The sequence below is a fragment of the Notothenia coriiceps genome, unplaced genomic scaffold, assembly GCF_000735185.1.
Source record: "Notothenia coriiceps isolate Sejong01 unplaced genomic scaffold, NC01 NC01_scaffold00037246, whole genome shotgun sequence".
NCBI lineage: Eukaryota > Metazoa > Chordata > Actinopteri > Perciformes > Nototheniidae > Notothenia > Notothenia coriiceps.
The window spans coordinates 7,947,753-7,973,317 of record NW_011369947.1 but is presented as its reverse complement, the minus strand read 5'-3'; the positions used below and the strand labels follow the sequence as shown (position 1 = coordinate 7,973,317).

At 42.9% G+C, this 25,565-nt stretch overlaps 2 protein-coding genes across 2 annotated transcripts in view; one reads left to right on the top strand and one right to left on the bottom strand.

The window, feature by feature from the left end:
- Positions 1-4,478: 4,478 nt before the first annotated feature.
- LOC104965692 (rho GTPase-activating protein 24-like) lies at positions 4,479-7,852 on the top strand. Its single transcript, XM_010794699.1, has 2 exons — positions 4,479-5,633; positions 6,519-7,852. The coding sequence occupies exons 1-2, from the start codon at positions 4,717-4,719 to the stop codon at positions 6,754-6,756; spliced, it is 1,155 nt and encodes a 384-aa protein (XP_010793001.1). The 5' UTR covers positions 4,479-4,716; the 3' UTR covers positions 6,757-7,852.
- Positions 6,977-25,565, bottom strand: part of mapk9 (mitogen-activated protein kinase 9) — a 20,963-nt gene continuing 2,374 nt past the window's right edge. Inside the window, exons 2-12 of the mRNA XM_010794700.1 lie at positions 16,439-16,585; positions 15,432-15,561; positions 14,578-14,636; positions 14,154-14,292; positions 13,364-13,529; positions 11,573-11,644; positions 10,377-10,559; positions 9,833-9,957; positions 9,609-9,672; positions 9,137-9,208; positions 6,977-8,975 (exon numbers count right to left, since the gene is read on the bottom strand). Coding sequence (XP_010793002.1) covers positions 8,839-8,975; positions 9,137-9,208; positions 9,609-9,672; positions 9,833-9,957; positions 10,377-10,559; positions 11,573-11,644; positions 13,364-13,529; positions 14,154-14,292; positions 14,578-14,636; positions 15,432-15,561; positions 16,439-16,554 — 1,263 coding nt within the window. The 5' untranslated portion in view covers positions 16,555-16,585 and the 3' untranslated portion in view covers positions 6,977-8,838. The remainder of the gene's footprint in view (positions 8,976-9,136; positions 9,209-9,608; positions 9,673-9,832; positions 9,958-10,376; positions 10,560-11,572; positions 11,645-13,363; positions 13,530-14,153; positions 14,293-14,577; positions 14,637-15,431; positions 15,562-16,438; positions 16,586-25,565) is intronic.

Here is a 25,565-nt window from a genome sequence, read left to right as displayed (position 1 = left end):
CGGAAACCTTTGGGGCGCCTGATAGTTGTCCGAACCTACCGGTTGTCACGTCTCCCCAATTCGAAGGGAAGTTTCGGCGGGGGTAGCGACTTGGAGAAGGAAAAAGAAGCAGGAAGGTGTGGAAGGACATGTACACGCCCAACAAAACATCGGTCTGTTGTCCTAGTACCGTTGTGTCTAGTACCAAGATTTATTATTTCCACTCTACTTCTTCTCTCCTGGCCCAGACCCCCTCCTTCCCCGTGACCCCGATAAATTCGTAAACAGAGCTAACCTCTCATTAACTTCCTCCCGGGAACAAATTGTTCTGTCTCCCAAGACGGAGATCTTCTCGGGAAGGGGTTAATTTATGTGGTCGGTTTCGAACAAACAATTCTCTTTGTACTGTTATATTTATCCCGGTCCCCTATGAATAGTGACCCCCGTATGTTGATTTCTTGTTTCAGTCATTACCAAACCAACCTTTACACTTACATATCCTTTCACTGTTCCTCACTGTTCCTCACCTCGCTATCCGTCGTTGTATCCTCGCAGTTCCCCTCTCTATGTCCTTTTTCGTCCGTTCAACCCACCATGACATTGCGCTGCACATAAGGAAGACGTGTACGTCACCACAAAAACCTCTCTATTGTGGGACGTAGAGCAGGAAACTACGGGGGTTGGACAGCCAACACCCACACACGAAATCGACGTACGATTGTCTCGTCTATTTGTCAGGGACCACTGACAAAATGACTCAAACAAAATTAGCCTCTGACCGGTACCAAGACTCGGAGTGTACCTCCTTTTGTTTTCGGGTCCGCCCAGTGTGTCTCAGTTTGAAATACGGCGATAATCCAGCGCTCTTCCACCCCTCGTTAATCGTAAAAACAACCAAATAAGATTGACTCAAGGGGAGTTTAACCCGCTTTTCGGGGAATAAGTCCCATTTTAAAAAGGTATATGGCCCATAAGGTTGAATTCGAGTTAAACTCTATGGATTATTAATAACGGTGGTGTACATTCCCCTTTGTCAGCAGGCCGGGTAATATTCACAAAACCTCGGGAAGTATGTTGTTGTCGTCTATTAGACGGAAACAAAAATCAAATGTTATATCAGTTTTACAAAACTATATGTAACAGGTCTAATTTTAAAATCTTATCAGTCGACTTAGCAAATAATAAATAATAAAAGTATGTCCTTTACCTTGAGTCCACTCCATAGTAACCTAGCCACATCGACGGAAAGGAAAGGACTTACGTAGATGCTACCATTAATCCGCATTGATTTCTTAATAATTAACCGCGATATGAAAGGAAAGACTTACATGGTCTAAATTTGTCTTGGGACAATTTCATAACAGTCCTCTGGTAGAAGGAGTACGGTTAATTTGGAAAGAGTTTCCATAGTAAGGTGGCGACACCTAATAACTTCTTGTTCTGTTCCCAGAGCCGGTGGCTCCGGGGGTAAGTTGACGTTTGTGTGAGGGAGAGTAAGTGTACGTTGTGGTGAGGAACGACAGAGAGTTTGTTAGTGGTATTCTACATATGTCTGCCTCTACACGACCAGTGACGGTAGTAGGTACACACCACATCCAAATACACAAACCAACGATACGATTTAACCCTAAATATAACGAAAAAATTCCTGTTAGATAAGGTCGATATGGTTGTGAGAAGTTAAATTTTCGGGAGACGTGTAAACATGAGTCAACTCCCCCAAGGTGTCCCGAGAATGTTAAGATATTGCGAGTATAACTAATTGTAAACGTAATCTATAGACCAAATGACAGTAAAGAACCACCCGTCCCTGAACACGCTAACGCTAATTGTAATGGTATATGTAAATCCGACTAAGAAATAGGTTTCCGCTGAATGTTATTCACGGCCAAGCCTGGTTGGGTTTTTAATGTTTGAACCTTCTTTTTTTTGGTCTTAGTATAAATGCCAATTGATAGCCCCAAAAGTATCTCGATTTTTTGTAAAAGTACACGAAATGAGGTTTTTTGACCCGAAATCTATTCGGTGGGTCAGGGAAATAATCAATAATATTTTCACCGAAACAACAATTATCAAATAGCAAGCTTAACCCTTCAGCTTTTCTCTTAACTCAAAAGTCCAGACGCGAGCCTTCTCCAACGTTTAAGAAAGACCGAACGGACTAAGTTACCCGCTCGATGTAAAGGTGGGTAAAAACCTTCGGTCCTATCGTTTGGGTGGCCACAAAAAACAACTACCTTGACCCAGGGGGAGGCCCGTCAAACGCCACGTCGCCTCGACAAAACCCGACTAACGTCCCTTCGCCAACTTCACCTAAAAGAATTCGTCATAATGACCCCCTTGGACTCAACCTTTCCTCTTCCTCCGGCTCGGGACCCCCACCCCTTCCTTAAATTCCTTCCAACCTTTCCCCTGGTCTGCTCGGCGACGGTAAAAGAACCTAAACACGACGTCTCCCAAAAGCCTACCGGTTTGTACGTTCCATCCCCTGGTCGGCCTCCTCACGTCATTCAGATTCCGCACCTCTAAAACTTTTCTCGGAACCTGTTCTTTTGGAAACGGCAGCGAAGACCCAGTTCGACCCCCTGCAATAAGGAGGATAACCAAACATTTCTTCACAATAAGACGTCGCCGAAACATCCGTCGGCTAACCAAACGTCCACTTCCCTGGTCAAACAAATTTAGATCCTTAAAGGGTGGTTTGGGGTCTAAGGGAACCGTCAGACTTTTTCCAGCCTTTCCCCCTTTTTGTAGGCCTGGTCGGAGGGGTCGTCCATCACATGTTCAATGACAGATGGAGGTCAGGGTGAAGCATGAGCCAGATTAAAGCATGTGTGTGGGGTTCCTGCTGGTTGTTTTCTTGATGTCTCACAAGGGACATCTCAGAGCCTTTTGCTGGTCTAACCTTCATCACTTTCCGAGTATTCAGAGAGCGTCTTGCATTCATTCATGACATGAGTAAACTCTGCCCACATTTCAAATCTCCAATGTGTGTGTACTAACAGATAAAAGGTTCTCCTCTGTCTGCACAGCCTTGAAGGATGCAGGGTGATTTACATAGAGCCGATAAGAGTGGAGTTTTATCAGTGTTGACGGATAACTGACGGTTTAATGCGGCCGTGCTGAAATGAGTTTGCGGGCGCGGCCTTGATTTGTGAAGCATTGCAGTGACACTCCAAGGATCCTGTGGAACGCTTTATTCTCAGTAATATTGAGCAAAAGTGGTGTGAAATTGAAGCACACAGAGGCCGCATGTGGTTAGTGGTTGAACAAAAGTTTGAGAGGCGTCACTTCCTCTCTGCAGCCGTTAAACTGGAGGGGATTTAAGGACAAAGCATCTGCATGGGGGCTTCCTCTGTCAAAAGGAACTGCCTTTGATAGTAGTTCCTCCATGGCATCTCACTAATGAGGGAGTTCTTCACTGGGCTGTTGATCAATAGTGGATCAATTGGGCTCATTTAATTTTTATAAGGCTCCAAAAATTAGCTCGATATGATTTAAACATGGACCAAGCTGGATTTAGATTAAAAACAGAATCATGCAATTGAAGAATGCATTGGAGGCAAACCAAATTACTATGATGTTAGCTATAAGTTATAGTGTGAGCACCAAATAAAAACATTCTTACCTAAATACTATAGGTCTAAAATCATCATCCTTTTCCTCAAAAAATGTTTTATGATTTCAAGGTAGGCTACACCGCCCATTTACAGTAGGCATTTCATAATGTTGTCTATAGCTCCACCTTGTGGTTTTAAGTCACAGTGACAAGAAACGTTTTTGAGGATTTTTGTGATTTTGTGTTCGTCTTCTTTTTCCCTCTTACTCTCTTTGTCTGTAATACACAGCTTCGTCTTTTAAATAATTTCTGTCCTTCATTTGCACCACTAAAAGACACAGAAAACACCTGACACAAGTCCCCTCTCTATCATGTGGGTTCAATCCACAACCTCCATGATTTCATAATGCATGTTTTTGTCTCTTGTTGTTGACAGCATTTCACCGGTTTAGTGGTGAGCGTCCCTCAAAGTGATACATGCACTGCAGCAGATTATGCGGGGTGAACTTTATGTAGTACAAACACTTGGCTGTGAACTCATCCTACAGTGTGAATGTAGACAGGATGCACTAAAACTGAGAAGAAAAATCAATGAGCCAGCTAAGTTAATGGGGCCATGGGAAGCAGTATACAAGTCAGAGTAATCACAGTAAGCACTGCAGCATTCCTTTAAATGTAAATAATTATATATCAGGTCCTTAAATCTAAAACGTCTGTTTTGACTAATATTGACTGCAGATTATTGGGTTCATTGTGTGTGCTTCTCACTTTGTGCCAATGGCCACTGTCTATTTCTGTGGTTCCAGTTATATGGGACTGTCTTTAGGAATGAGCCAGACTCTATTACACCCTGAGCCCTCCCTCAGAAGCTCTGCTAAAGTAACAGCTGATGTCACTCCTGCTTAAAGACACACACACACACACACACACACACACACACACACACACACACACACACACACACACACACACACACACACACACACACACACACACACACACACACACGGTCTCTTACACCTTCCTCTCCCCACGACATCAGCACTTGGCACAGGGGAGGCTCTGGATCCCAGGTTGCAGCAGAGAGAGAGAGAGAGAGAGAGAGAGAGAGAGAGAGAGAGAGAGAGAGAGAGAGACAGTTCAAAGACCCTCAGCACCCACATGTGCCTGGGTGGATCATGGAGCTGCACTGTCTTCCTACTGAGACCCCAACCACAGCTAGCTCCTGCTCCACGGACCCCTTGTACGACAACTGCCCACCTTTTGCCCAGCGAGGGAGCAAAAGGGCAAAGGCAATGGAGAGCAGGGTTGTGTGCCCGGCTGTAACCAGACTCTCAGGCCCCTGCTGCCCTCCACCTTGTCCGGCCCCAGCTGTGGCTGAGGGTCCCTCACTGCTCAGTGGGGGAAGAGAGGCTGGCGCCTGGCCAGATCACAGCTACTGCAGCTGGAGAGGAGCTTTGGGAAGACAGGGCTGTGAAGCAGAGCGGGTTCCCATCATAAACAGAGCCAGAGAAGTTGAGGACAGATCTCATCAGAACCAGAGCCCAAATCCATCGCAGAGCGAGGAGCACCGGAGCGCTCTCTCTGTGTACGATAACCTCCCTGAAGCTGTCACCCCTGACAGCCTCCAAGACGTCTTTGAGATGGAAACCAGCTTCCAGGAGCAGATGTACCAGGCGTGGCTCCCTGAGCACTTCCAGGGACTGATGGACGGCGAGGGAGTGAGTGAAGGCAAGAGTGCCTGGTCCTCCTGTGAGATCATCCTCGCTGACAATAACCAGGACCAGAACTCAGAAGAAGACAAAAAGCATGATCAGGAGCCAGAGCTGGACCCTGGATCCTGTGGATTTCAGAGGGGGGACCCGATGCTGCAGCTCCAGATGTCCTACCCTCAACAGCGTCTTACAGCAACTTCCCCTCAACAGAGCCAGGTTCTGTGGCCCTCAGCTGAAACCCAGCAGCCATCCTGGTCTCCCAGGGTGCCCCCCCCTGTACCCCTGGCAGACCCCTCTGCCAGTGCCCTCCGCAGCATCCTCACTGGTCTCCAACAGCAAATAGTCCGACAGAGGGAGGAGTACGAGGCACGAATACACAGGTAACGTTCATTTCTTTTTTCTTCTCCATTTCAAACAAAGCAAACATAATATGGATGTTACACCATGACAAAGACAAACCAAATGTCCTGCATTTAATGTGCTTTTGGCTTTAGTATCACACTTTCAGTTCACTGACTTGAGATTTTCCCAGTTCTTGGTGTATTGCTGTGGAGGGTGACACAATGTTCCCAGGCCCAGACATTGTGTGTGTCCACTCAGCTGTGCTGCTCAGTTGACCTCGAGCTTCACCCTGTATCCTGTTTAGTTTGAAGCACACCAACAACTGTTTTTAGTTCACATGAACATTTCCCATCATTGAAAGTACTAAGATTATTACTAATTAAGTCCTTACAACTTCATTCTTTTATCCACTTTTGTGTTTTCAGTGTACTGTGGACATTTCTACATATCACACTTGGATGTGTCATATAATGTTGCACTGACCTAAGACAGTGAGGCCTCCTGTTGGTAAATAGCGGTTTGGTTTTACGTTTAAAAAAAGCACATCCTGTGTGGTTGACCTATAGAAACAGCTCATGGCATTGGAAAGAGAGCTAATTTAAGGGGCCATGCTGCTGACCTAGACACAACACATACCTCATTTATTACTGATATAGATAGAGCAAGTCTCAGTGTAAGGTCACTGGTACTGGTTGGCAAGGACAAGAGGAAAAGGGCAATACTTATAGCTTATAGTAAAACATATAAACCACCTGTTCTACTAACCATTTAAGGCATCAAGAATCAGACCTATTAAAGAAACTATCAACATACATGTTAGATTGACTCAGAAATACACTGCTGGCCATTGCTAGAAACCTAACATAGATCTCAGTCTTTCATTCACCCTAATGCGACCCTCTTCTTTGTGTATTTACCATCAGCTTAGAGCAGAGAAATGAAGAGCTGCAGGTCGAGGTGGTTCGGTTGAAAACAAACCTCTCACAGCAGCGACACTGGTACCAGGCCGTCGAGGATAAGATCACTGAGTCTGAAAGGATCCGGGCCGCCGCAGAACAACGCAACGCCACTCTGCAGAAGGAGATGGAGCAGTTCTTCGACACCTTCGGAGAGCTCAACAATGAGGCCAAGAAGACAGAGTATATCGTCAAAAGCTTTTGAAAAGAGAATATATGAATTGTATGGAATTAAATGAATTGTGTGTGATGAAATTAACTGTATGTGAGAAGGACAAGACTGGTTAGTCTTTAAACTCTAGTGAGTAGCCTATCATGTAAAGTAGCTTGTCACTATCAAAGCCAAATACTTCCGTCTCTAATTGAAAATGGTGGTCTGCAGTTATTTCTTCATTGAGAATATACAAAACATCACTGAAAGAATAATCACTGATGTCCACTTTATTTGTTACGTAACGGCAAAGATGTTGGCCGGGGGATTATATTGTGGTCATTGCAATCAGACATCTCTGACAATGAAAGGAGAAATAAACAAAACAAAGATGTGAGCTGCACAGTGTATACAATGAACATGTGTTTTCTTTTAAAACATGGTGAACGATGTTCTGATCACTGTAATGCTCAGTCCTTAGCTGATAAGATTTGTGGGGGTAAATCAGCCGCTCCTCACGTCATTAAAAGATACGACTGAAAGAATAAGGTCAGTTATTTTAAAAGGAAAATATAACGTACAATAAAGTCCTCTGCGTCTCCATAGTGTCATAATTCTGCATCTCCATCACCCTGTGCAACAAGTTCTGCAGAAAGCAGCTCCAGTCCATTTCCACCATCATCATCATCATCATCGAGTTTCCATCATGAATCCTTAAGTCCAGATTTTCATTCAGTCTCATTTTAAACTTCCACGTGTCTTTTTGTAGAGGGGTCAACTTCCTCCTTACCTTACAGTTGCTGTTTATAAAGGAGATAATGAAGGAGATAATTGCAGTACATTTATATAACACACGCACTGGCTTACAAGGCGAAGAAAATACAACATCTGCATCAAACAGGCATTCAGAACATCGAGGTACTGGAAGTAAAATAAATGAACGGATTATTTCTTTATAACAAGAACTACGGTATCTTATTGGCATCTCTAATGCCTTCATGCAAGTTAAACACCATTATTTGTGTTTGACTGCCTACAGGTGTTCTATAAGAAGTCTGATTCACGATGAGTTTTGGGACTGCTCCAGTACTGATGGAATGGTCTAGAAAAGGAGCAGCCGATGCGTTGATTTTTGAATGAAATGTTTCGACAAGAGGTTGATTTTACGCGGGGCCACGACGTGACTGTGTGCAACATTTGGCAAGAACACAAAAATAAATACAACATGTATCTTTTTGCCTCTCCAACATTTACAAGATTATGATTTTGATATACACATTGTTAGTCGGTACCTTATGTCCAATGGGGGTGCAATATATAGTGCTAAAGATATGTTGAATTCGTAACAAATGAGCACACCTTATCTATAGGTAATGAAAGGCTTTACAGTCACTATGAGTGCCAGAGCGGGACATATTTAAAAACAGAAAATAATATCAGGACACAAAAATGTAACACTGCAATCCCAGCTTTCCCTAGCTGTCAGGAGGAAGAGTTTAAAATCCACACCACTCAAGGCAATTATTTAAAAACAAAGTGTAGAAAGCACTGCTGTGGAGAGGATCGATCCAACTCTGGATGAGTGTTTGATCCTCAGATGGACATTAAATGATTGGTGCGATCGACTTATGGTGAGTTTTTGTTCATATAGGCTTATCATGCATGAGAGCAGCTGTGGTCTATGTTCAGTGCGTCTATGCTCTAATTTGATGACCTCTGGTCTCAATGTAACATTTGCTAAAAAAATAAAACTATTAAAATACAGGCACACAGAACAGACAACAATCTCCCACCTACTCCTGGGAACCCGAAAATCAATCTGGATGCATGTATACTTGACGAAGGTAAACAATATCCACAAAGAAGACCAACCTTTGACCCAACAGTTAGAATATAAAGCTCTCTATTCAGAACGAATACAGACTTTGACCTCCTGGCAGCAGTCCAAAACAAAGTTTGATATTGAAAAGAGCAACAACATCCACTAGGTGACACACACAGAAAGAAAATAGAAAAATAGACCTATTCTTCGAGGTTACAGAGGAGAAAAGAAAGAAGAAAAAGTAAAGAGAAGAAATGAAGGCGGTAGTTGATTGATATTTGTAAATTGTAAATGGGAGGACCGAGGCGATGTGTTCACTGACTCTCGTCCAGCGCTCCCGTCAGCGTGTCGATGCTGCTGCTGTCCGTGTCCGACGCCAGGGTGTGCTCCGTGGACATGGACGAGATGTCGTTGGCTGATGAAGACTGGGAGGCGGACCCTGACACCACATCTGAATCACACACACGATGGAGAGAATCAGAATATCGTTTAGGTCATTATACCAATAATATATAGAGTTAAAACAGTGCGTTTACTGCAAGAAATAGTGGGTTGGACGTGACCACTAACATATTATTGCATCTAATGAATAAAGATGGAGCATGGGTGTACCTGAGCAGTCTTCTTTCATCAGTCCATTCTTGTTCCTCTCTTCCCAATCTATCACCTCTTCATAAATGAGTTCTGTGGAAAAGCAGAAAAAGTTAGGTGTCGTCAGTGTGTGCTCAGAATGCAGCCTTTCAGATGCAGAACATTAGAAATAGTGTATTATTGGCCAAATATGTGTTAATTAACTGAGGTGAATCCATCAGCTCGAAGAAATCTCATCAACTGCTGTTAATTGGTCTTGTTTTTTATTATTATTTACACACACATGTTTTTTTAGGATGATTTGTCAGAGTCTTGTAACACAAACAAAGATGATTTTTTTCATGTGTATAGAATACCTACGTATAAATAGGTAGATATGGAAGAAACATGATTCTTAATAGGAATAAGAGTTTCCTGTATCTTTTGGAATCAGAACATGAATGAAGTTTGGCTGCACTGCAGACAGATGGCCCTAGAGGGCAGTGGCTCCCACCTTTCCAATGCTCGATGGAGTGCTCTCTCTCTTCCAGCTGCTTATCTGAAATCTGAGGAGGAGGCTGTGAAACAAAGAGAGAAACATTTATCAGCACACACACACACACACACACACACACACACACACACACACACACACACACACACACACACACACACACACACACACACACACACACACACACACACACACACACACACACACACACACAGTTTCCTCACCGCGTCGGCCTCTCCGGGGTCGTACCACACGTGGATGTAGGGGTGATTGAGGGCTTCTTCTACGGAGACGCGGCATTCAGGATCAACGACCAGCATTTTGGAGAGCAGGTCCCGTGCTTGACCTGCTGTTATGGCAACAGAGGAAGGGCAGTGTTACTATGGAAACAGGCCCATGACATGATTTCCTTCAACAGTCTTTATGATAACTGATTACTTCCTCTTGCAGAGTTGGGTAACATCTCCGGGAATGTCAAGATGTGTTCTCTGTTTGGCTGATCTTACTCTAAATGCCACAGAGTAGGGCAGAACAACTGTTGACCTGCATGGTCACTCTCTGAACTTGTTGTATACGACATCCCGTTTTCTACCTCTATGTCTGTAATTTAGTTGGAAACTGTCTGGTCATATCAATATATTGCAGACAAATATCTCTGACTAAAAAGGTTAAAAAAACATGAAACTTGACAATTGTCTGAAACATCTATGCAGGGGAACAACAACTATATGCATTTAAAGTACAACAATTATTTTGGATAATTCTTACTCTTTATTTTATCATGTTCTGAGTCAGAGGGAAAGGCCCAGTCCGGGAAAAGCTCGTCTAAGCTGACTCCAGGATACTCCGGCTTGTTCATCACATAGTTCCTCACGGTCTCCATCAGCCGGTTCATAAACTCCAGGCTGGGCGTGCCCAGAACCTCGATCACCTTATTCCACTGGTCGATGTCTGCACAGCACACTCGTTAGGGACAACTCAGCATCATTATGGGCTAGTACATGTGTCAGCAAATGAGAGGAACATTTGATAAGGCACAGAACCCAGAGATAAATACATGAAATGAAAGCACTTTGCATAATCTGAAAACATTATACAGACAAGGCAAATATGTGGAGCTGGAGGCTGTACTGAGCCACAGTGCATATTTGAACAAGGTGCTAACATTAGCTTGCTAACATATTCAAAATGACAATGTTTGCATTTTAATGTTAATCTGGAATAATATTTACCACATTCACCATCTTTAGTTTAGCATGTTAAAATGCTTACACAAATCTCAAACTACAGTTGAGCTTGATGGGAATTGTAGTTTTGCAGATATTTGGTCATGAACCAAATAATTTTGGAAAACAAAAACCTGAGAGTGCTACTACAGTTAGTACAACTATGCTGAAGGAAACATGAATGTATACGTTAATAGCAATATATATACGAGAACCTGGACCTGCTCGGCTGACTAACAATTGCAGTAAAAACCATTATTTCCCCTGGTGAAAAGCAATCTATCCTCGAATCGCACTGTGTCCTTCATCTTTTCTCAGCTATTCAGGTGAAAATGGACAGCGGCACTGAAACGAGCTGGTGAGGGAAGAGGTGCCAAACCCATTAGAAACAGAGAAACGGCCAATAAAAATGCAAATGATTTGAATTGCTTCAATTTAATTTCCGCTATCAATTAAGGGGATTATAGTTTCCCGAAAAACAGCTCTACAGATGTATAATCTTTGAAGAGGGCAGGAAACACACAAAGCTCTCTGATTAAATTGGGCTGTGCTGGAAAACATGAGAAGTCCAATTTAACAGATTGTGTATAGAGGGCAAAAATGCAAAATGTCTTGCCACTCAAGTGTGCTGTTAGAAAAATAAGAAGAGATGAGTGAAATACTTTGTGTTAAGAAAAGGTTTGATGGAGGGTGTTGATGGATGACAACAACAGAGAGGATAAGAGCAATGAAGGATACGATCTGTTCCCTGGAAGATGACGCTGCCCTTCACCATCTCTCCCATGATGCACCCCACTGACCAGATGTCCACTGGGAACAGAGAAACATAACAACACATGCAGAACATAATTGTAACATTTATAACATAATATCAAACACATAATAAAGTATAATGCGTGTGAAATAAACAGTAGAACAACTCTTCAGATGTTGCCAGCTGAGCAACATGCTCCATGGTTTGTAATTGAATGGCAAACAAATATATGCAGAACAGTAGCTGAGGTCTCATTGGTCCATCCTGTAGCCGAGCCATGGCCTGATGCTTTCATCACATTCATCTTAAGGCTGTCTCCTCTCTCTCTGGCCAGACGCAGCCTTCCAGGCTTTTCTCCTCTCCTCTGCTGCTCTGCTTATCAGTCTACACAGCTGTTGCTCTCTTCATCACTTCTCCTGTGTGTGCGCTCAGCAGAGTAGCATGTAAGTAGTTTCTTTTATCTGGGTTGGCTGTTAGCTGAAGCGTGCACGCGTGGAAAATAACCATTAACTTCTCTCTTCCCTCTATTTTCACCTTTACTGAAGCTGAACGGTCTGTGTGCTCCTTAATCGTCTCCAGATCATACAAACCACTCCAGGTCAAATCCTCAAACACAATGCATACATGTCTTACACTGTTCATTGTGTTTAGCGGGGTAGGTACACTTTAGACTAGGAACAACTGTTTTTCTGTTAGGCTAGTCCAACTAAAGCTACAAAAAAGTATATTGACCACTTCCTGGTTCAAATCCTAGCATTAGATCATTGTTATTGCATCACCTTGTAGTTAAGCTATTTAAACAATACTTTCATCTCAACCCTGTTTGTTGACAAATTGTTATTTATAAAAATGTGCTAATTTATTTAAAAAATAAAAATCGATATAAAAGTGTGATGCCTTTAGAGGTCAGAGTTAGCCTCAGAAAATGTGCAAAATCTGGTAACAATAGCTTAAGCCAATTATGATATATTATGGGTTAATTTTATATCGACCCAAAAAGCAACAACAAAAATAAATCCTTTCTACGAGTGTTCAGGCCCCCTGTGGTGCTTTGACCTCTAATAACCAGCTGTAGCCGACTGATAGTGGATCAAAGTCTTTTCACTGTGCACTTTTTATTCTGAACTGCCAGCATCTTCTGTTCAGCTGTGATGTTCTTTATATTTGACTGTAATGCTTGTTGTGTCAGTTGTTAACAATCAGGTCTGTTGGACAAATGATGTAATGTTGTTAGTATTCTTTAATAAACCTCTGCATTATCCTCTATGATATGAAACCACTCTATATGTAATGTTAGAATGATCAACCAATAATGATGGCTCTTTGTTTTCAGAGCTTTCAGCGTCACCTTGAAATCAGGACCACTGACTCAGTGGTTAATTTTTAAAAAGCACTCAAAAACATCTGTTTGTCAAGGCCTTCAGCCTCAGTTAACTCTCTAAATGTTTGTGCTCAGCCTTTCTTTATTTTGTTTATTTATCTTCTTATTTTCTCGTCCCTGTTGTGTGACTGTCTTTCCCTTTCGTCCCCCCGTACGGCCCTTTTCTTATTGTAAATTGTCCTTGGGTTTCATGAAAGGTTAATACAAGTTATTATTGTTAACATTTATAAAACTCTTTGAGGTATTTTAAGTGTTAAAAAAAAAATTGCGTTCCTGGGAAGGTTCACATTGGGTCAAAGGTATTGTAATGGGACGGATAATGTTGTCTGAGGATTGGTTTAGAAATACAATATATTTACTTCCTTTTTAAATAAGGGCTCCTTGATGTCCTTACCATTCTCCTTATACTTCATGCCCAGAATGACCTCGGGGGCGCGGTAGTATCTGGTCACCACGTAGGGCGTCATCATGAAATTAGTGCAGGCCGTCCGAGCCAGGCCGAAGTCCAGGATCTTTAAAGTGCAGTCCGACTTCACCACAATGTTACTGGGCTTCAGATCCTTAGGGGAGAGAACATCTTTAAAGCCTTTGAGATATTTTCCATACTGTTGGTATCTGTAAAAAGATTAGTCTGGGTGCCAGTTTCTTTTGAGAAACTATTTGCATGTAAACATCAGAATCAAAGACGTGATCCTTTGCTCGTAAACACTCTTAAACAAGCTGATTTTCTTTCAAATGTTAAAATGTCACTTGCCGATAAATCTTTAAGACTAGATACTTAATTTAACTGGCTAATTGATAGAATGATTAACACCAGCAGATAATCTGACGTTCATTGGTTTTAGAGATGGTGGAATATGTACTATTAAAAGGAATGTTTATGTACATTTGTAATAATACAAATTCAATAATAAGTTGAAACGCAGCTTTGTCTCCTTCATGTCTCAACCGGTCATATTTACTATTAAGCTTAACCAAACGCACTTGACGCTAAGCCGCCAACACTGGAAATAACATTCCACAAGTAGTATAACAGCCTACTAATAATATGAGTGTAATCTTTGTCTGTAACTGTGTAGAGGTAAGTGGTTTAAAAGTCAAATCTGTGCAGCATTTAAAATGGATGGCTTCAAAGTGGTCTGATCAACATTTAGCCCACAGCACAATCCCTCTGGTGCTGGTACCCTGTGGATGATGCCGGCAGAGTGCAGGTGTCTGATGCCACACAGGATCTGGTAGAGCAGGTAGGACATCCTCTCATGGTCCAGGTCCATGTGGATCACCTGGCAGAGGCTGGCATCCATCAACTCCATCACCAGATACCTAAGAGCCCGGGAAGGAATGAAAAAGTGAAGTAGGGATACAAACCGGCCAAATGGTAGACAAGGGAAACAAATGACAAGAGACTATATGAGGGAAAATAAAAAAGAGGCAGTAAAGAATACTTCATAAAGAAACAGACACATTAAGGGAACTAAAGCAAAGAGATCAACGCTCTAGTAGAGGTCCACTGGTATCGAGGGATGCTAATTAAATGCTAGCCTTTGCTTAAATCTAGGAATCCTATAGAAAGATTGGTGCAGACAAAAACATCATAGGGCAACTCACAGGTCCTGGAACTCCTCCAGGGACTTCTGAGGCGTGAACACATTGATCAGACGGATGATCTGCAAGCAGAGGGACAGACCATTACTCCTCTCTGTTTCTCTCCTGCACTTCGGGGAGCGAGCACTCCAGTGAGTTTGTCTGGATTTTCTGATTTCGGGCAAGAAATGACATCCAAATAGCAGCAAGCTGATCTTCTCTACTTCTTAAGTTTGTACATTTGGGCGGTTTTGGCGCAGTGTGATCATCAGATCAAGGGGCGTTGGGGAACTCCAGTTCGAAACCCGCCTCGGCCACCACTGCGTCAGGCGGTTGTGTCCTTGGGCATGACACTATACCCGCATTTGCTCCTCCTAAATTATTATTTATTATTATTATTATTTCTCAGTACAAAGGACAATTAAAGTCTTTATCCTGCCAGTCATATTCAAGGACAACTGTAAATCACGTCAGCTGAATAAAGTTATCAGGAAAATAATTCCTAATTCAGAAGTGTTTTTTACACAATACATGAACAGATGTGAGGATGTAAGCTACATTATCATTTGACTGTCAGCTGTTTTTATCTGCCCTGAACAGCTCATTAAATAAAAAACACCACACCATACCAGACATAAAGAACATACTCCATGGGGAAGTAAAAAGAACTGACGTTAAAAGATGGTTTTCAAGTCTGTATTATAACAATTCTCCGTTGCTCATATGAACATCATGTAAACTTTGCAATATGTTTTTGCACTCTTATGGATGGAATCAAAAGCATGTTTGATCAGATCAAGCTGTTTTAATGTACATTTGAACACATTAATATGCTAATAATGAACTATAAAAATACAAAGAAGTACAATAAATCTTACATTTTTGTGATTGACACATTTGAGCAGCACCAGCTCCCTGTAGGCCCGCTTGGCATGGGTCTGGTTCTGGAAAGGCCGGCAGAGCTTCTTCACTGCCACCGGAATACCCAGGTCTGTGTCTAGAGCCGAGCTGGTCACACAATGTGTAGAGGACAGACAGAGGAAAGGTTAGCAGGGAACAAAATGAAGGCCTCCTGCAAAGCAAAGCTGTTTTTTTTAACTTATTTTGAACAAGAGAAGAATACTAGCTACCTGTTCCTGGTCATTTGTGTTTCAAACAAGGTAAAAGAGGTACAATAATTGTTTTTCTCTGTGCACATTGAACACCAAAAAAGGCCTACGCAAAGTAACAAAGGCAGTTTATCAAATCCCCAGGGACTACGGGCTGTGATGTTTATTAGAACCATAATATCAAAACTGCAACCTTGCAAGTGTCCAAAATGAAAACGGGCATCCACAATGTGCTCAAGCCTACGATAGGATGTATGTGTTTGTTATTAACAATACAAAACCCTCTGTTTTTAGTGGTACCAGAGGACAGGTCAGTGGGCTGCCAAATTACTAATTAGTATTATTTCTGTAATAGACAGACTATTATGGAAATGTGTTAGCTTTCTTGGTACCTTGTCATAAACCAACAATTAAGACCTGACTGTGGTTCCAATCCAGAGTTCAAAGATTCACCAATTACTAGGAAATATATTTTTTAAATTAAACAATATCTTCATTTCCACTGTGACAATAACCAGTTGTCATAAGTCAACCAGTCCTTTAACCCACGGAAGCTGATTTTATATTATAATGGACGTCCATATTAATGACACCAAAATCTGTTTGTCTGGATTTTTGGAAAAAGTAGAAAATGATGCACAAGACATCCGAAATATTTCCATTTAAGTACATTATGCAGCCAAAACTATAAATGATTACCTAAACATGTTGCTCAGTAACACAACACTGAGGGCTGGCACCACCACTAAGATGTTAAGAAAAGGTCAGCCTCTCACCATACGATGCCCTGGGCCCCGGAGCCGATGGCGCGGAGCTGCTCGTAGCGCTTGAGCACAGTGAAGGTGGAGTCCCCCACCTGGACGCTGTAGAACTGACCGTCCACCTCACTCATCCTGCCAAACAGTCAGGACCACCAACACTGTCTGCGGGGGGGGGCATCAAAACACATAGAGGGGAAACATCAGATTAACAGCCACACAGAAGGAGTGACTTTAAGCTAAAACAAAGTCATTTGTCTCTAAATAATTGCGCAGAATACGTTTTAGCACAGTTCTGAGTGTGGAGAGGTAATTATACATATATATAATGATCTGGAAACCTTCTTCTCCCCTGAACCACTCAAATGATGCACAGAGGACGGCAGGGCCTAATATGGTCCCATCTGTCAGAACCTGGCATCACTTCCTCCATTTTCAGCCCAGTCCTAAAGCCAAGCAATCTATCCGCCCTCAGTTTGCTCATCTGACAACGCTAACAGAGGATTGGAGCTGAAGCCGAGGCTGGTAATGTTTTGGTGCGTGTCGTTGAGAACAGAGGCAGCTGACAGCTTGGTGTACCCGACGCTCTCGCTGCCATGTCTAAACTCATGCTGACACACTCAGTAAACACAACACACACACTGATTCAAGCAGCATTAGGTTCAGGCATGTTTATTGTTCTTCGATATGCATTCAGCGTCACAAGTGTTTGTACAGTCCGATGGGCACATGCTAACGTGTGTTTATAAAAAAAAGAATATCAACGTTAACATTGATTTCTTAAGGCAGGAAGTGGAGGAGTATTATTCTTGGCCATGGTTTGTGTGAGTGTGTGCGTTTGTGTGGGCGCGGGCACAGAAATTGTGTAGCTATGCGACAGCAAGCAGTCAAGGCTGTGTGCTATTCCCTCAGGAAACAGCCACAGGTTCATGGAGAGGGATATTTTAGCCTTGCTTGTTTGACAGGCAGCGACGAGACAAACACTCGCACTTAACTTTATTAACATTGGTATTATTAAGGGTGGCTTAATGACTGGTGAATAAATAATCATAAAAGTATTACATGTTTTACTTTAACTCTTTTATTCTGATTTTAATATTTTATGAAGCAGATAATCATACTAATTGTTTCCCTGGCTCATACACTTTTTCCATAAATGGACACGTTTAGGACATTTATTTTATACAGTTCCAGGATTCCGTTTTTTTAAAATAAATCATATTTATTCTGTACATTATTGTGTTGTATATATAAATGAATGCAATTTAGATAGGAAGAAAACAATTTAAAAAATACTTTGTTTCGTTGTTTGTTTCGTTTGGTTGCCACATCCCACCGTGTTTATGACTTCATTTGTTTGTGCCATATAATCCCACGGAGTGTCTGGTTGTCATCTTGAGTTTTTGTTTTGTTTATTTGTTATGTTCGTTTGTTCTGAATGGTTTGTTTCGGTTCCAAGACCAGGATTTTAAATCCCTCATGAACACGCCATTGTGTCTTTTGTCTATGTTGCTTCAGAAATAAACCAACACCGAAAAGAAAAATGGCTTCAGATCAGATATAGAGTGTTGGTTTTGCAACCACACCATTACTCAGATGAAAAATGCATCCTTCTCATCTCTATCTTCTTTCTTCCTCTGCCTCCCCGGCGTTTTCTCTTCCTTCTGACATACGACCAGCTGGCTCTCACTACACCTAAGGGGAGTGCTGCAAATCTCTTTCATTTCTCTCAATCTTTCCGGTTCCTTGTTGTTATTTTATGCTTCTGAGATTCCCTCACTTCTGTACTCCTTCTCCCATCCTCCCTCTGGCCTCAATTAAAGATAGTGGGGTACTGACAGATACGTACATAATATTTTTGATGAACATTTTATTTCACAGCTGAGCTTTTTGGGGCAGTAGACAACATGCCAAGGCTCTGGCTGTGCTAAATTGTAATATAATGTAAGTTTTCCTTGACACAGATTCCCCACAGCACTTGAACACCTTGTGCATTAAATATCCTGCGAAACCTTTCCCTTCAGCTTGGACGATGCCATGGCTAAAAGTGGCCTTCTGATATTTTTCTTCAGTATCTTTCTGCCTAATGTTTCAAGCTACAGAACACTATAACGAGGGCATTCATCATAACCAAAAGCCATTTTAGCTGCAGCCTCCACAGTGTGCAATCTTTCACTTACCGCCAAGCACGGCACGACTAGGCTAAATGTAGAGTTGACTCAGCATAGATATATAGACACTGACAGGGGACAACTGAAGTGAGGTGAACATTGCATGTAAGCTTATGCAGCCAGACAGACAGCAGATGAAACCTGTTATAGCTCTGGCCAGCAGCCATTGAGGAATTTGCTCAAATTCAAAAGGGGAGTGAGTTATTGGAGATGAGAGGGACATCAAGGCCTTTGCAGGTAGATTAATAAGAGATACAGACAGAAAGAATAAACAAGCCACATTATTATATCGATGACATATTTAGCAGAGATGTGATCATAGCAGTACAATCACTAGAGAAATACATTAATGAAAAAACGCATCATTAAAAATGTAATCCTTCTCCATGCTGGGGTCCCTAAACAGTCTCGAACATTCAGACATCGGATACACCTGGAAGGCTGAATGAAGCTCATGTGTCATTTATTGTATAACATTTTCCTTTGTGACCTTTACAATAATCAGTCTTATGACACTTAACGACAAAACAAGAGACAGGGTGGATTCAGAGGATGTACATGTATGGCTTTCTTAGGTACAGTGGGGCAAAAAAGTATTTAGTCAGCCACCAATTGTGCAAGTTCTCCCACTTAAAAAGATGAGAGGCCTGTAATTTTCATCCTAGGTACACTTCAACTACGAGAGAAAAAATGAGAAAAAAAAAAAATCCAGAAAATCACATTGGTAAATTGGTAAATTCCTCGGTAAAATAAGTATTTGGTCACCTACAAACAAACAAGATTTCTGGCTCTCACAGACCTGTAACTTCTTCTTTAAGAGCCTCCTCTGTCCTCCACTTGTTAACTGTATTAATGGCACCTGTTTGAACTCGTTATCAGTATAAAAGACACCTGTCCACAACCTCAAACAGTCACACTCCAAACTCCACTATGGCCAAGACCAAAGAGCTGTCAAAGGACACCAGAAACAAAATTGTATACCTGCACCAGGCTGGGAAGACTGAATCTGCAATAGGTAAGCAGCTTGGTGTGAAGAAATCAACTGTGGGAGCAATTATTAGAAAATGGAAGACATACAAGACCACTGATAATCTCCCTCGATCTAGGGCTCCACGCAAGATCTCACCCCGTGGGGTCAAAATGATCACAAGAACGGTGAGCAAAAATCCCAGAACCACACGGGGGGACCTAGTCAATGACCTGCAGAGAGCTGGGACCAAAGTAACAAAGGCTACCATCAGTAACACACTACGCCGCAAGGGACTCAAATCCTGCAATGCCAGACGTGTCCCCCTGCTTAAGCCAGTACATGTCCAGGCCCGTCTGAAGTTTGCTAGAGAGCATTTAGATGATCCAGAAGAGGATTGGGAGAATGTCATATGGTCAGATGAAACCAAAATAGATCTTTTTGGTAAAACTCAACGAGACGTGTTGGAGGAGAAAGAATGCTGAGTTGCATCCAAAGAACACCATACCTACTGTGAAACATGGGGGTGGAAACATCATGCTTTGGGGCTTTTTTTCTGCAAAGGGACCAGGACGACTGATCCGTGTAAAGGAAAGAATGAATGGGGCCATGTATCGTGAGATTTTGAGTGACAACCTCCTTCCATCAGCAAGGGCATTGAAGATGAAACGTGGCTGGGTCTTTCAGCATGACAATGATCCCAAACACACCGCCGGGCAACGAAGGAGTGGCTTCGTAAGAAGCATTTCAAGGTCCTGGAGTGGCCTAGCCAGTCTCCAGATCTCAACCCCATAGAAAATCTTTGGAGGGAGTTGAAAGTCCGTGTTGCGCAGCGACAGCCCCAAAACATCACTGCTCTAGAGGAGATCTGCATGGAGGAATGGGCCAAAATACCAGCAACAGTGTGTGAAAACCTTGTGAAGACTTACAGAAAACGTTTGACCTCTGTCATTGCCAACAAAGGGTATATAACAAAGTATTGAGATAACTTTTGTTATTGACCAAATACTTATTTTCCACCATATTTGCAAATAAATTCTTTAAAAATCAGACAATGTGATTTTCTGGATTTTTTTTTCTCATTCTGTCTCTCATAGTTGAGGTATACCTAGGATGAAAATTACAGGCCTCTCTCATCTTTTTAAGTGGGAGAACTTGCACAATTGCTGGCTGACTAAATACTTTTTTGCCCCACTGTATATGCATTAAGTTTACAATATACGCAGTATGACATGTTACAATGGTAAAGCAAGCATTCATTGTCATTCTAAAACTTGCACATATATCAGAGTATCTCAATATGGTGGGAACCCAAAGTAAATGAAATAGATCAGCAACAATTCAGTATTGAGCAATTACTTTTCAAACTAACAAACAGTACAGCAGTATCATGTCCTTCCTACATTTAGATCTAAAATATTGCCACAGAGACTCTGTCAGTTGCCATGGTTACCCCACAGCACTGTCTGGTTAACAAGTATATTTGTGTATATACAGTACGGTTCATTAAGGAATGCAGTACAGGACAGTGTCTCTCTCTGTGTGTGTGTGTGCGTGTGTGTGTGTGTGTGTGTGTGTTGTGCGGCATTGCCTGGAGTGTTTGAGGAAATTGGACGATCAGGCAGACGTTGATATCAGCCTTGATTGAAGTCTTCGTAGGAGGCAGCGTAGGTAGGCTTCTTCTGCTGCTCCGCCTGCAGCTCACCTACTGCGTCCAGCTGAGACAGCAGCATCCTGGTTGATGGAGTCCGGGTCGCTGAGGCACCTCCACCGGAAAGCTTCAATACTGAAAAACACATGAAGAGGTGTATAAAAAAAACAAGATACTGCAGTTAATCAAGCTGAATTACTGAAAACTTCTGAGAACTGACAGTTACACACATTACAGTCACATAATCAGGTTTATTTTTGGTGTTCCCCTCTCTTTGATGGAGGTTTTTGTGGGCATGTAAATTCAATCAGGGGTCGGTCAACCTTTTGATATGAAGTGCCATTAAAAAAAATTAGTTTTATCAGACCGCCGACGGTTGTGGGGGGGGAAAGAGAGAGCCCCGACGCTTCGTGAACGTCCACCCAGGAGGGGCAGGGGAGCATCGCTGTGCGGGGGAAGAGTGTGTGGACTGTCAGCTGCAACTTACATTAGGGAGCTCCGATTGGGCCGATCCGACGAGTGGGCCCGGGGCCGATGGGGGATCTCCATTTATAGTGATGTTCAAAACCATACCAGTAGATTGGGGCTTATTCAGCTGGCACTGTCCCAAACAGACAACGCAAGCATACTGATTACATTCAAAATGAAGTAATATTATCAGTTTAACATTAACTTTGGATAATAACACGGGAGAAATTATCAGAAGGCCTTTTTTCCCTCTCTCCCCCCCTCTCCTCTCTCTGACAGCCCTGTCAGTATCCTCATGCAGGCTCAAATGATCGCGAGAATGACTTGACGCCGACCGTGAAGAGAAAATAATACTGTTAATAGTTTGATTGTCGAGAGTAGATAGAATATAGCCCCAAGTGTGTTAGGTCCAACTCCTGAGTGTCTTTGGCTTCGCTCACACTGGTCCGTCAGCAGCGGCCTGGAGGCTGCAGGATTTCTGGCTCACCCACACGTTCATATCCGCTATTTGATTGTCCCCAATTTTCGGAGCCACCCTTAAAATACTGCGCAGACTTAGTGAAGCCAGTTTTGGCGAAGCTTGTTTTGCCTGCGCACAGAAGAAACAGTGTTATGTATTATTATGTCATGTCGATCCGGCTCTCCCGCGATCGCGCATTTCAGAGAGCACCGACTCGATATGGCTGAGAGTGGTATCGGCCCGATATCGATCAGCGGCCGAAATCGATGGGGGGCCATCCCTAACTTAAGCATGTGCCGAATTAACAAACACATTAAATAAAATTGGTTTAAACCAGCATAATAAATAAGGACGACCCGTCCGTCCTGTGAGTCTCCGCAGAACACACATGTGTAGCATTATTGTCGATGAGAGATGAGGCAGATCGCCCAACTGGGCCCCCTTCAACCTAAAAGACAGCAGCCCAGGCGGAAAAACTGTGGCATTTGCACCAGCTCCTTAATGGGTTAGCTGCAATTAAGTTGAATGGCTTTCCTCCGCATGGTGAAACGATCAGCAAGCTGCACGCAACGGAGGAAAGCGGCAGAAAGTCGCCTGGAGTTAAAGAGAGCGGGCCTGGCGTTGGCGTGCATGGCTCCTTCTGCAGGTAACAGGGAGGACCCGGCGCTCTGGCGGCGGCTCCGTTCAGGATACGAAAATACAATTTAAGATAATTTGCACACGTATTCCACTTATTCCAGTGTGCGCAGCTGGTTATGATGGGCCGCGCGTGCAAGGGGTGCGACCTGATGTAATGGTCTGCAAACCGCTAAAACTGTGTTCTCCAAGGGACTTTCGCGGAACACTCACCGCCCTGAATCCATTGGACTAACCTTTGTACTTCCTTAACATAATGACCGTCACTCACGTAAGCACTCGCTCTCGCTATTGGGCAGCACCTGCCCCAACGCATTGTTGTGATAGGCCCCCTAGAGGGGCCCGGGACATCTCAACGGCAGTTGACCAAATCAACAAGAGAGCTGGCCAGCAACCAATCAGAGGCAGACCCTGGGCCCTCTGGTTTAGAGAAAGGAGGGGAAAAGCCAGAGTGCTGCAGCCAGCAGGGGCCAGTATGTGAAAAATAAAGAGGCTTTTTGAACATTAAAGGCATGGAAACTGTCCCAGTAAGAGCAGGGGTGGGGAAACCTTGTTTCCCTCTCAAGGACCAATTTCAATTTTTCAAGCCCCATCCCGATGGCCGTACAAATGATTGTCTGCTGCGCTTAAAAATACTAAAAATCAGCAGCCCATGCATTGTAGCCTTCTTTCAGGCCGTGCAAGAAAAAGCAAAACCGCATCTTAATCGGACCATCTTACCATGACTCGCGCCACGTGTGGCATGACCGACCAAAACAGAAATACGATTGGAAACAAGATATGTGCAAAATGCATTAGTTTCCTATCCATGTCGACACTTGATTAGTTAGGGGGGGGACCTAAACCTCTCCTAAGGGTCCTCCACCTCCTCCAGGCGTCGGGCCGCAATGCTCCAACCGGGAAGATTTTTTTTAAATGTTGAGTTAAAAGCATCAATCTTGGTGTAGCCTACTTGAGAGGCAACATTCGGAGAAACGTACCAATCTCTCACACCTCATATGAAACAGAACTGTAACAGATTATTTTTCTTATGGATATTTACAAAATAAGCTCCCCTTTCAAAGCTGATCTTGTTTACTTAATAACAACTTTTATTACAGCATATAGTATTTCATACCTGTTACTTTAGTCCTCGGGCTCCTTGATTTTTTCGTATAAACTATAATCGATCATATAAAGAGTTGCCTTTACCCTCAACTGTTGTAGAAAAAAGCTTCTATATTTCTTTAGCAAAGAGCTAGGCTAACCCCAGAATGATAATAACAACCAAAGTTAGTTGACTGTATGACAGTATGACTAGATGAACAGATCGGCCCCACTGGCTTAAAGTAAAGACACAAGCCACGCAAAAACTGGGCGGCATGTGACGGGCTCCCTTAGGTAGGAGCTACCTGCAATTTTTGGAAAAGTGCCGAAGCGCGACCGTTCTGGTGCCTCTCCGTCAGAAACTGGCACCCCCTCGTCAGATATGAGGTGTGACTTGTGCCAAAGAACCAGAAAGCTAAGGCGGCACTGACGTGTCAAGCGTAGCGCCCACGCCGCCATCCATTTTGAATGGGTGACCGTACAATACAGGCCGGCGTCCAGATGTGTCAGAGCTCACGGCGACGTTCATAGGTGCGCCCAAAGTAAATGCGCCCAAATAGTAACGCGCCCCCAAAAGTACGCGCTCACCGGGCGGCGGCGTAGGCTAGAAAGTCCTATGCATATGATAAGCGTGTGAATGACGGCGTAGGTCAATTAGCGCGTGAGGACTTACGTCTTGCCTCCGTGAGCCATTGTAAATCTCCTCAATCAAAAGGCTTATTAGGCATGCATATTTAATTCTTTAGATGTACCAAATGAATTGATCGTTCTGATTTGTATCAATAAGGAAATGTGCCTAAATCTATCTCCGCCCGAACCCCTCCCTCTCCATGTTGCGCTGTCCACTGCCACTGGCTAGCGGCGTTCAGCCTCCAAGAGGGTAAAACTCTTGCGTTGTGGGGTTCTGCATGACCCTTCTATCGGGCCTGATCATTTTCCCTTGTACAGCAATTGGTAACATGAGTCACAGCAGACTCTGGACATTTTTTAAGCTTGACTATTTTGGGCAGAGTTCCATGCTTTGGAAAGTACAGCCTTTTATTTGAAGATTCCTGTCACCAGTAAATCTCTTCCTAAATAGTGTAGTCAGATTTTGGGATTGTGTAGCATTGGGCTGTTTAGAGTTAAGCCGCTTCCCTTTCTTTGGCATTTCTTGTATATTCATACACTTGCAAACAGGCAATATATTAAGATTGTGGCCATGTTCTTGCCGGTTTCTGTCACGAGCCTGTTCTGGATCTTGGATTTTATATCTGTATAATATATACAATCGTATATTTTATTGCCATAAAATGCAAGATGTTTCTCTATCTCTCTTTGCTGAATACTGACAGCAAATAACAACGCGCCCATCACCACACCACATTAGCTGATTGAACTGATATCGACAAATTTAGTTAGGCCTACTTAAAAAACATACTGTAATTGGAAAAGGAATCATGTGTGGTGTCGCTTGTTTGTCGGCGCCTTGTAGGCTAAGTTCATAATGGTGTGTGTGTAAGCACAGAAATAACCATCATAGACAAACATATAAATATACAATTACTCTAAAACCTTGTGGGCTCCAAAGGCGGGACACCAACTCCATGTCTTCAAGATGATGGCCTTGATGGCCACAAAAATGTAGCACAGTGACTATTTGTCAAACTAAACAGTAAAACAAAGACATATTTAAAATATAATACTCTTGTCGTGGTTGTTCTTTG

Coding starts and splice junctions, on each gene's coding strand:
- LOC104965692 (XM_010794699.1), top strand. CDS start 4,717: ATGGAGCTGCACTGTCTTCCTACTGAGACCCCAACCACAGCTAGCTCC. Junction 5,634..6,518: donor TACGAGGCACGAATACACAG/GTAACGTTCATT, acceptor ATTTACCATCAG/CTTAGAGCAGAGAAATGAAG.